The sequence below is a fragment of the Aphelocoma coerulescens genome, chromosome 1A (assembly GCF_041296385.1).
Source record: "Aphelocoma coerulescens isolate FSJ_1873_10779 chromosome 1A, UR_Acoe_1.0, whole genome shotgun sequence".
NCBI classification, from domain to species: Eukaryota; Metazoa; Chordata; class Aves; order Passeriformes; family Corvidae; genus Aphelocoma; species Aphelocoma coerulescens.
In genome coordinates, this window is record NC_091014.1 from 78064638 (window position 1) to 78076920 (window position 12283).

Sequence of the window (12283 nt, forward strand, 5' to 3'; positions counted from 1 at the left end):
TCATAAATAATATCAAAACCAAGGCAAAGTTGTTTTACTTCAAAACCAAGGATCATAGAACCCTACAAAAGTATTAATCTCTTTTTTTTTTTTCAAAGAATGGAAAGCAAATCAAACTAGAGCATGTTAAATTGAGCATTAGAAGGGCTCTCAGCCACTTCCAAAATTACTTGAGAGCACATTATAATTAGGAAAGGTATGTGACAGTTTTATACCCCTCTATGATGCATGATTAAAGCCAGGCAGCCCAGCTCTGCCACAAGTCCTGCCTGCCGTCAAAACAGATGTGACAAGAACTGCAAGCTGCTCCCAGCCAGACTGTGAGAAAGCAGAGGCAGATAACATTTTGGCCATCAAAGATGTAAGACCTGATACAAAACCAATTAAACCTCGAAACCCCTCAGAGAGGTAGGCAAACTGAGGTTTTATGAAGCATCCTGTGCCTCAGCCGCAGTGCCCCAGCCTGAGAACAAGCTCCTGCCTTTCTCTCTGAGGTGCAACGGGGAACAAAAGTGTACAGCCTCGATGTTAACAGCTCCCAGCCTCAGCACGAGGATGCAGGGCACAAACGACTGGAGAGATGCCACAGTAACAGCACCAGGATGACCTGTGACACCGCTGATTTTTCCCACCCAAGACAGATAGCTCTTATCTGTCTGCAACAGAGAAGTAGGGAGTCCTGGGACACTGTGAAAAGCCCTCTAAACTCCATACAAATTCTGCCTCTTACATTTGCAGGTCTTTGTCTGCTGAGCACTCAAAAAATTGATTAGAGGCTCAGCTCCTTACCACTAACTGCAGAAAAACAAGGTACAGCAGTGAAGCTGTGCACTGGCCAAGACCTATGCCTCTTGAACTGGGGTTAGAGGGGAAAAAGGTGTTGGAAAGCAACATGTAAGGAACCTGAAGAATTTTAGGCTTTTGGATGAATATTCCACAGTTGGTTTTAAGTGTAAAACAGTGTGGCAAGTTTGTTTCTGAGAAGTATATCCAAGCCATCATGTTTATTCTTATTTACCTACATATTTTCATATTTAGACTACATCTTAATGCTTGCTTCTTCCTTTGTGACATCCCTCTGCACACAGCACCTCTCCCTGTGTTTCCAGGTAGCCTCCCCCACTGCTTCCTCTGCAGTGCTTCAGAGCTCATCTCTCTGACATCCCAGCAGCTTCAGGCAGTTTTCCTGATATATTCCCTAAGCCGTTACCACCGCACTGCCCCTGTTGTGCCCTCTTCCCCATCTCCTCCGCAGAAATTTCTTTCCTCGTTATCCCCATGGCCACGAGGCAATAACCCCCTTCTGCAGGAGGCGCTGCAGAAATGGTGCCGCTGGTTTCTCCTTCAGGCACCTCACGCTTTCCCCAGCACGACTCTTTGGGCGAGATGTAAGTTCTCACAATTTCACTAAGTGGCTTCACACTCCTGCATTTCCCAGGACATCTCTGGTGTGTGGAGGGACACACAGCTGCCCGTGGTACCTGCCTGTGCTGCATGTGCATCCTGGCCAGGCTGCCAGAGCCATCCTCGGGTTACCAGCTCTTCCCCCTGTGACAGCATTACCTCCTCGCAGATTTTGCATCTCAAAGATACTCAAAGCTGTACTTGCACAGGCACAAGCCTGGACCTACATGCAGTGCTGAACAGCTACACACTGTTCAGCTGCCATGTATGTGTGACCTTCCCCAGACAGACAACTTGCCAGTGCCCAGCGACTCACCCATGATTCATCCCTGAATTCTCTTAGTTAAAAGAGTTGCAAATGGGGAGGCAATTACACAATGCAATCACTAAGCGGACACTCTCAGATCTGGAGGGTTTTGGAGAACCTCACAATGTGGAATTCATTAATTTTATCAAAGAGAAATCTGCTGCTGCTGCTACAAGGGTGAGCTGGTTCAGGTGGGCAAAATACTTAAGTCACTACTTTCTGATGGCGTTGGTATAAAGAAATAAACTTGCTGCATGTTTACAAACAGGTATATATTGCTCTGTGGCTATTTTGATGAAGAGGATACACATGACTGCAGTCCCTTTACAATCAATCTTCTCAGCAGATCAGTTTTGTTTGGAGGCAGTAAATGCAGTGCAGCTGCCTGGTTCAGGTCCTGATACCCACTGATGCTGAATGTCTATGCAGCAATGCAAGAGAACTTAATTAAGTGGTGTGTATATACACATAAACTATATAAATTTTGTTGAACTTAATCAGTTTATTAGAAATAGAGCTTTCAATGCAAGCACCTATGGCTATGCCTATGCACCAGCCTAAGCCTCTCCACAACAGGGGGATCTTAGGGAGCAGGATTACTTCCAAGCAACTGCATGTGTTGCCAAGCCGTCTTTGTCCCCACAATTATGCTTTGCTATTAACATGATTCACAAAAGAACAAATCAAATACACTGCATCAAGCCTTCGCTATCACTGGAAGCACATTTTGCTGTGCGAGTGGCAGTTCTCTAAAGAGCGATGTTCTGCAGATGTCTCCATTTGGGAGGCTGCTTTAGTGGACACTAACAAAGTGTCTCTGGATGTCAAAACTTCAAGAGAGCATGTCAAATCACTTTCTAACATCCTGCAGCTGAAGCAATTCCAATACTCCTTTTATTTCTAAGAAAATAATCATAGCTGTCCCTTTGTACAGCAACGGGATCTTTCACGCAAGCGAGGTGTGTGCAGAGCAGCAAGTTTTATGCTATGCAATACATACAAATGTTGAAAACATATGTGATGATTTAATATCACTAATTTGACCAAGCAGAGTGCAGAGCATAACAGCAGACGTGAATGTTCACTGTGTGCACTAGTGCTACGGCAGAGCATCAAACACGGTTTTGCACGGCATCCGAACAAAGGAGCTTGCTTAACGGGTCTGTACAATTAAAAGCCTACATCTCGACCCAAGAGAACTGGAATTCCCTTCCACTCGGTGAAGCATCTGGCCTGATTGCTGGTGGCTGCTGATCACTGCCATGTCATCACTCTAAAGCCGTGAAACATCCCCGCCACCGTGTTAATTAGCTCCCCTTGCAAAGTGCTTAAGCCATAGAGCGAGGTTACTCACGTGATGTCTCTGCGCTGATAGCAACCTTGAAGAAGGCAAGCGATCAGGTCGCTGATAAACTCCACATCATCCCTGTGAAGAGCAGCTTCCAGTTCCTAGTGAGCAGAAAGGAGAGAGAGAAAAAAAAAAAATCCAACCATTAAACTAATTCCTTAGCTTTTCCTGCTAGCTCCAAAAGGACCCAAACAGCCTCACGTATGTGTACAGCAGCAGAGCACACACGGGGTAAACTGACCTTCCTCATCATTAAAAATACTGCTTCTACCACCTCTTCATTGCAAGAGTTTATGGGAAGACCTTGAAAGGCTTTTACTGAATGTCACTCTCCAGCCAGAAGACAAATGCTTATGTCTGGATGCAGAAAAATAGGGTTCAGTGAGGTTGAGATACACTACAGCCTAATAAGAAAGGCACAATTTCTCCCATGTTCACCTGATGGACAGGAATCAACAGTTTCATTCTCCTGCTTTACTTCCACTCACTAAGGCTGGTGAGCTCAATTTAAAAGATGTGCTCAGAAAGCAGGGCCCTAAAAGCCACTTATGCCCAGAAATAGTAGTTTCAGATGGATTGCCAGAAATGGCTGAAAGCCAGCAAGCAAATGCCTCAAAGAAATGCAGGCATTTTGATTACTTATTTCTCATTGGGTTACTTTTTTTTTCCAACTCCAGTAAGAGAGAAAGGATGGAGGGATGTCAGATTTCGTGACCCAAGATCTCAATCCTCAATGGAGGGTAGCACAGCTTATTTCAGCACAGTGGAGTTCACAACGATGTGAGGCAAAAACTGTTCCACAAAAAGGATAAACTCATGAAAGTTATTATGAATTTTGCACATATTGTGAGAAATACCTTTTTTTCAGCTAGCCGTTTCGAGCTTTATTCTCCAAATATTATTTGCTTAATTACAGTTTTATTTGTATGCCAGAAAATTATTCACAGTAAGAAAAATCCACTTTCTATAAGACTTATCATCACTAGCATACAGCACTTAACAAGATTTAATATGGATAAACAATATAGGCATAAGAAGCTATTCTTTTTGGGTCTCAGAGTAAATAATGGATTGAATACAAATTCCTACTTGAATGTTACTCAACAGACTGTTACACAAATAGCTAAGCTAATGGCTACAGAATAAAGGTTAATGGCCAGAGAATAAAGGATAAATGTTTTGGCACTTACCCAATAAAGAAGAGAAAGTGCTTTTTTATTAGACCGTAGTAACTGCAGTAATAAAATTATTGATAACAGATTGCAGCTTAAACGCCGCTTGTAGTTTTTTATTGGAAATGTATTAATGGCATATTTTCATTATCAACACTGCTCTTATTTACCTCCTGTGCAACATCCAAAGTGCTTCAGGAGAGGAAGCCTGACACCTGCCCTGTGAAGAATGTACTAAACACATCTATTATATGTGGAAACTGGAGGTAAGGAAAGGGCAGTGTGCAGCCAAAGCCTGATGCAGCGCCCCTGCCACAGAGCTAGGGAAAGAACCAGGAATCTCTGTTCTCTGCCTCTAGGTGAGCACCCTGCTTAATGACTAGTTAACACAAAAACTACAGTTGCTGCTTGCCATCCCTTGGAGAGAGTGATATTATTGTATAAATAGTAATCAGGCTATATAAATAGTAATTACTGAGTGAATTCACTTGGAATCACGGAATGTCCCGAGTTGGAAGGGACCCACAAGGACTGAGTCCAGCTCCTGGCCCTGGCCCTACTTACCACTTGATAAGTGGTTAGTGTTTTAGAGGTGTTGACTTACTTTATTTGTAAAATATTTTCGTGGACTTATGCCTTCCATAAATACCCCTGGGGGAGAGGGGAGGAGGGAGCACCTAAAGTATGTGATACTCTAAACCATCCCAGGTGTGTTACCACATTACCACAATAAACTTGCAGCTTGTGAAAAATGACATGCTAGAACCCAGAATGATGGGCAGGGGGAAAGTCAGCCTCCAGGATGCCTCCCTGCATTCAGCCTGTCCCTCATCCACATACACTTGTGCATTAAAGCTGTCAGTCAGCAGTCTGCCCCTGCCAGGATGTGACAGCCTTTTGTATGAAGGAATATTTAAACTGCTTCCCGTGAGCCCTTTCAGCCTGCTGTTTGACTAACACTCCTTAAGCAGTGGCCACAACTGCCTCAGATAGCCCCTATCTGCTGCCATTGTTTTCCAGGCCCCAGAGTGACCTTTACACTTCTGGAGTTGGCAGGTCACCCCAGGAGCAGGGGGACATTCCTGGGGCACTGGGCAAGATGCCATCTCCTGGGCAGGGACTAAAACACCTGGCTGGGTTGTTCCCCCCCCCTCTCCTGCTGCTTTCTCTGTCCCAGATGGATGCTCCTTGTCCTTGTCCTCATGGCAGGGGTAGCACCAATCTGGGGACCCGACCCAGACCCAAATGGATCTCACAGCCACTGGATGAAGAGGGCTCTGGGCATGCAGACCAATGCAGGGCTGGGTGCAGGGTTCCAGTGCCACACTGGGGTAAGGGGGCTCTGGAACACGCCAAGATTAATCAGCACACACATAACATGGGGCTAATGAAGGTCCATCCCTGGCAGGCGTGAGGCTGTTGGTGCTTCTGTAGAAAGACTCTTGCACTGTGCTCCCCAATGCCATGGGTGATTCCTGGAGCCCATCCTGATCCTCTGGTCCCTGCCAACAGTAATGCTCAGCGCCAGAATGCTACAGTAAAGGCACAGTCCAAGTATTACCATGATAATTTGTCTTGGAGAAAATATATTGACATTGTCCTGTAAAGTTTATGTCTACATTTACGCTATTGCTGCTTGTGACAGAAGGGTAAGAGCAGTGAGAGGAACCTGATGGATGAACACAGGGCTTGAACAATGAACACAGGGTTGGGTCCATCAGCCCTGTTTCACTGAATGTCATCATTTTCTATCCCATTGGATTCTCTGGCTTCCTGTCCCAAAACACCTAAATCCTAGACTCTCCCCACACTCCCAGAGCGCTGTGGGAATGACAGACACACCAGGAAGATGTGATGCAAATCTTAACATCTCAGGAACAGGAACAAAGAGTTAATATCCCCTCAGGTTTTCACCTAATGCTTCAGCTCACATTTTGTAGGAGGATTTTTCCAGCCCTGTCCTCCAACAAGGGACAGCTAGCAAAGCAGCACGATGCTCGAGCGGCACATCTGAACAGAGGGAGGGCTGAAGTGATGCCAGAGACTCTCGGGAAAAAGAGGCCACTAAAACCCCCCTGGTCCTAAGGGCAAACTCTGCCCCAGTCACCCATCCCCACACTCCTCCAGCCTGGCCAGGAGGAGCGGCTCAGCTTCCTCCCCGCCACCATCCTCCCCACGCCTCCAATCCTTTTGTTTTTCCCCTTTTCTCTTTGAGCACTGAGCTGTGAGCACAGAAATCTGAACCTTGCCAAAACGCTTTGGGGACAGCACAGAAAGGAAACAGAAGAGGCAGCAAATCAGCAGAGGAAAAGGGGGGGACACACATCTCCTCCTCCTCTAGCTGGAGAGAGCAACAGACAGGAGAAAAGCAGGATTCTCCCCCTCTCCAGCTGGCGTCACACCTCATTAGGGAAAAGCCTGTTTAACGTCTTTCCCTCCCCCCAGCCCGGTACTAAATCCCCCCTGAGTCAGGCAAGGACTGTTGGGAAGAGGCAGTCGCCAGAGCAAGGGTGGGAGCAAGGGTGGCCACCTCTCCCAGGAGAGGCACTGGCCCCAAGCAGGGTTAGCGGGGCGGGCGAGAGGCACCAACCCGTCCCTCCCCACTCCCTGGGAAAGCGGGCCGGGACAGAAGGGCCGGTACCCCGCTCCTGCTGCCGGCCCCACACCCGGCTCTCGGGCAGGTACAGTTGACCCCACCGGCTGGGGGCCTGAAACAAATGGTGCTTTGGATGCCTTTTTGCTATCTGCCCAGATTTTTGAGAGGGAGGACGGTCAACTTTCCCGAGAAATGTAAACAAATGAGTCCACAACAGCGACACCGCTGTCACCAAGCCAGCGTGGGGTGACCGCGGGGCTGCTGCACGCGCTGCTTTTTGAGCAGTGGAAAGCAGCCAGCCAGCCTCCAGCTCCTGCTCCAGCAAGCTGTCTGTGCAGAGGGCAGCCTCACAAAGCCTGGGGCCTTCATTTCGGAACACAGGCTCCTCCAAACCTGCAAGAGCCCAGTGTGAGCCAGCTGGGTGCTGAGGGACAGGACTACAGTTTAGGGGCTTCTTTTGTGCTGGAGCTGAATCATCTCTAACTGAATCTGATGGACATAACCAGTTTAAGCACAGCTAAGCCTTGTCCAAGTTAGCCACCAGTTAAAAAACCCCAATCCCTTCAGCTCTATTTCCATACTGCTGCCGTTACCAGCTTTCCATTGCAATGCTCCAAAGTGACTCAACAGGCTTTTGCAGAGGCTTTAGGAGATCACCAACAGCTACCAGAGGGACCTGCTGAGCCAGCCCCAACCCATACTCTGAAATTTCAATGCTGTCACTGAGTCAAGTCAGGATGTTCATTTTCCCTCACAGATAACTAATGACAACGGGCATCTGGGCAAAAGTTTGGCAAACTCATGCCAAAGGGTACTGGGATTGGGTACAAAGATGGAAAGTCAACTGCAGGCCTGAAATGCTTCCAAGAAGCACGATGTATCCCTGCTTGTGTGAAGCCAGCCTGTGTACTTCACATCCCTGAGTAGGAGCTCCTGCTGTCCTCCCCACCAAAGAGCCTGCTGTCCCTGATGATGCTGAGACTTGGGAAGGGACCACTCCTCCTCCCAACACATCCCAGAGAGGAAAGGGTAGCAACCTCCTTTTGTCCACATCACACCCCCAGCCAATTCGCAGCAGCAGCAGCAGCAGCAGCAGCAGCAGCAGCAGCAGCAGCAGCAGCAGCAGCAGCAGCAGCAGCAGGCCATTGCAATGAATAGCAGCGCTCCCTGGACACGCTCTCAGAGCTGAGGTAGCAGGATCAGCTACACCACGAGCCAGCTGCTCTGGCAACCCCCACGGCTCAGTCTGTTGGTCTGTCGCTGTGCTCAGCCCCTAGGACCCACCCAGCACCCAGCATGCTGCCTCTGCAGCCCAGTGCCACGTTCTCCCTGCTTGGGATCCCTGCTGTCATATGGAAATAGTTTCCAAAACATGAAGCCTACTGAGAGTGCCGTGTTCTGCATGACAAGCTGGGAGGGCATTACAGGGCATTAGGGGTGTTCCTAGGGCCATGGTACCCTACAAGGGCAAACAGCAGTGGGTTTAGCTGGCTGCCATAAATTCAGAAAGAAGTTAAGGCTCCTGGTCCTGATGGAATCTCCCAGACATGCCATCTTAATTTTAAGTGGCTAGTTGGAAACATTATGTGTTATCCAAATCTGCAGCTGGATGCACCTCTCCCAGCTTCCCCACAGTCCTGCAGGAGCCTGCATGCTGCCCTCTCTCTATGATCCTCCAGGGCTTTAAGGTTTCCTAAGCTAAAAGGATCCCCAACTTCTCTACTCTGCCTTTCCACAGCAAGGAAAATGGGTGCTAAATGCCCTCCCTGTGCTCCTGGCAGTAGGGATGAAGGAAACATCATCATCTTCAACTCACCCTCGGTACCACGAGCTCAGAGGGAGCCAAGCTGGCCCTCTACAGTAGGTTTGGGGTGTGAGGTGAAGAGGTTAACAACACTCCTCAGCACAGTGGTCCCAGCTCCTCTCTGAGGCTCCGTTCTGGTGTGTGCGAGGTCAAGGGATGAAGAGCAAATACCTGAGGGAGGAGAAAAGCTATCCTGTCAGAAGGGGACTATCATCTGGGGAGGGGGACAAAGCAAGGGCAGCAAAGGTATTCCCTTTTCCTGTTTCTTCAGGTTCCCCCTTAATGTCTGTCAGTGCCCTCTGAGATGTCCACCTTCCTCGACTTTCTGAGTGCAGACTTTGAAGGTTATTTCAAACATGTTGTAAATAGGAGCATAATGTTACTCCAGGGCTGGGCAGGGGTGTGAGATGATGGCTCTGTATGAGGGAGATTGGCTATAAACAGAAAGCCAGGGAGAATGTGCTGTATTGCCTCCACATCATGGCTGTTTGCAAAGAACAAATCCCACGTGCTCCCCGCCGGTGCCAGCAGCACAAGGGGTAACGTCAGCCATCCTCTCCTCCAGCAGCTCCCTCCAGCTATGAAAGGAGATGCAACAAACATTGAATTCTGCTCAGTTCAGCCTAAGTACGTTTGCAAATGCAAATTGTTTGCCATGCCCATGGACATTTTGGTCAGGCTAGAATTTTCCAGGCTTCTTTTATAGGCAAACTTACATTTTGTCTTCCTTTACTCCCTCTGTCAGAATGCTTAAAACTCTGAGACCACCGTGCTCTCTATCTACCACCTATCCCACTTACCAAAACAGCTGGAATTCTCCATCCACATTAACCTGCTGCCTGATCTCTCCCCTGGGACAGGGACCCTCCCCTATTTGCACAGCACGCTGCTCCTTGCTCTCCGAGTGGAATTTTTCACTGCTGTGTCATACAAACAAAAACGAGCAGCTCACGCTGGGTGGCTAAACTGTACTGAAAAGAGATTTCAGACTGATCAATCCAGTCTCCCTCATGCCCCATAGCCCTGTACCAGTGCTAATAACGCTTTCTTCTCCTCCTAGCTCATCTTGGCTGCAGTGCAAGCGATCTGTCACAAGAACTACATTGTTACAAATGTATGCATTGTCAGCACTTTAAAGATGTAAAAACTGCTACTCATTCCATTCCTTCTCCCTGGCAAAGAACCTTTTCAGATGGACAGGGCGAATCCGAGCTCTGAAGTAACAAGTGATTAGTTTCTGTTTAGTAGCTACATATTAGTACTTCATGCCTCTAGAGCAGCTGCCCTCCCAGAGCATCAAAGCACTTAACATTTACTAAGCCCTGTAGAACCTGTGAAGAAAGGGGAGGCACACACCCACATGCAGAGCAATTTTACAGACAGCCCAACTAACACAAGCCCCAGCATCCACACCATGGGCATGCTTCACTCCTCGCTGGGGCTAAGAGAGAAGCTGTAAGGCTTGACACTTGATGCCACTGCAATCATCTTTCTTTTTCCGCGGTTTTATGAGCAGCCAAAGCCTTTGGAGATCATGCTATTTCCCTCCAAAGGATAATTTCTCCCTTTCAAAATAATCCCCTCTTCCTTCAGTGCAGATAATCTACACCATTTACCATAAGCCAGTTACGCTGGCTGAGGGGCAAGCATCTCTCTGGGCACTGAGCTGGCTTTACAGGAAATTTCAGGCTCAGCAGAACCTCCAGCCTGTGGTTTGCAGACCTCTTGCAGATCTCGTGGAAGACTTCCAAGAAGCCTGTAAAGGGCAAATAAGAAAAGCAAGCCCATCACCAGTCTGCTTAAATTTCTAATCGTGGGTCTATGCCTTTATGGGAAAAGTATTGGCACTGTGGTCTTAAAAAGAACCCAAACCAGAACACTACCCTCCTCCCCACCACCCCAAAGTGTCAGACTACTATTGCCCAAGCCACAAGTCCAACTCCTCCAGCTGAAAATAACCTCCAAACACAACAGTGTGAGAGGAAACACAGTCTGTTTGAATTGCATCCTGTTTGCCTCACCCTCAGAAAGGCATCATTTATCATCTCCTAGAAAGGCCCTCTCCCAATAGCTGCGCTTGTGTGGAGTACCTAACTCTAACCCTACTAAACTACTTGTAGACTGTGCTGGTTTAGGATTTTGGTTTTGGGTTTTTTTCTGGGAAGAAAGGGTGAGGAAAGTGGTGAGCAGGCAGCTAGAGATGGACACCATTGTGAAATTAACCCAAAATATTGTGTAGATTATATATCATTAAGCTATTGCAGTCCCATGCCAGCAGTCCCTTGCAGGTAAAACCCAACCAAAACAACCCCAAACTCTTTCTCTCCACATATGCTGGATTTAGCATCCCCATTTATGGGCTAGGTACTACCAGCAGCTAAAGACAAAAAATTTTAGCAAGTGTTTTACACAGCACGTTGGGTGAGCACAGCCCTGTTGGTGGGAAACAGCACCAGCTCGGCTCTACCTGTTTTGATGTTGTTTCTGGAAACAACACCAGCGGGTTAGCAATGGTCCCTCCCCAGACAATTCAGCTGCACGATAAATAAAGAACAGCTGATCCTGCCGTGTCACCATCTCCTGTGGTAAGAGGCTTCCTGGGTACCTAGTGGGAGTTCTGCTAAGCTTTTAAGCCCATTGGCAACGTGGGGAACAGTCTGTAGCTCCAAAGCCAAGAGGCTCGAAGTAATAATCCGATTTCAAAGCTCCTCCTCCTCTCCAGCCAAAGGCAGCAAGGGAGGATGAGATCAGACTGTAGATGCTCTTCATTTTAGGTCTGGCCATTGCACTCATCTGCTCAGCATGAGCACCGGGAAGGGGAAGGATGAGTGCCAAAATCTGGAATGGATTGCTTGGCTAAAGTTTCTGCAAAGATTTCAAAACTTACTGGGAAAATAATTTTTTAAAGGGAATTTTCGCTGCTTTTGATGCAGCTGGACTGGTCTATCTAAGCAACATCCACGTTTCTAGCTCATGCACTGGCCAAAACTCTTGGGGGGTTTATTCCCTGCCATCAGGCACTCCTGAAGCACCAGGGCATTCGAGCTGTGCAGCTGTGGTTTTTACCCTCCCCACAAAACTCCTGTAACAGCAACAAGTGCTGCTCCTCCGGCATTTACGTCGCTCTCCACCTCCAGGATGTTATTAGCTGCCAGGTGATATGCAAGCCATGAAACAACTTATCTCCATGAGCCTCGAGATAAACAGAAAGTCCAGATCATCCCTTAAGGAGTCAGGTGATTTCCTCGCATCCCTTCAGCCCCTCAAACAAAAACAACAACCCGGCTTTTGAACGGGAGGAAGACAGATCCCTGCTCACCACTGCCTGAAAAAGCAGGGTGAACCAGTAAAATATGTCAAGGTAGAAACAGGCAGTAAAGCCTTGCTTTTTCCTTTAATCTGATCTCCGCAGCCATTCCTCTGCCTCCCCTTGGATGCTGTGCAGAGTGCAGCCCACAGCGGACACACAGCAAACAAACCCTGCCTGGGGCTCAGTGGGGAGAATGGCCTGAAAGCGCTGCCGGCACTGAAAACTCTTCCTTGCTCCGGGGCTGGGACAAAGGGAAAGCCACCGAGAGAGAGGGAGCCAGCAGCCACACACAGGTACCCCACACGTTTCTGCCACTGCCAACACGAAAGGTGGGCGAATTCC

General features: G+C 48.1%; 1 protein-coding gene across 2 annotated transcripts in view; it reads right to left on the reverse strand.

Annotated features, from left to right (window-relative positions):
- CECR2 (CECR2 histone acetyl-lysine reader) overlaps positions 1–12283 on the reverse strand; it is a 93727-nt gene that overhangs the window by 40810 nt on the left and 40634 nt on the right. For both annotated transcript variants that reach the window (XM_069003648.1, XM_069003646.1), the window contains exon 2: positions 3066–3160. In XM_069003648.1, the coding sequence (XP_068859749.1) occupies positions 3066–3160 (95 nt within the window). The remainder of the gene's footprint in view (positions 1–3065; positions 3161–12283) is intronic.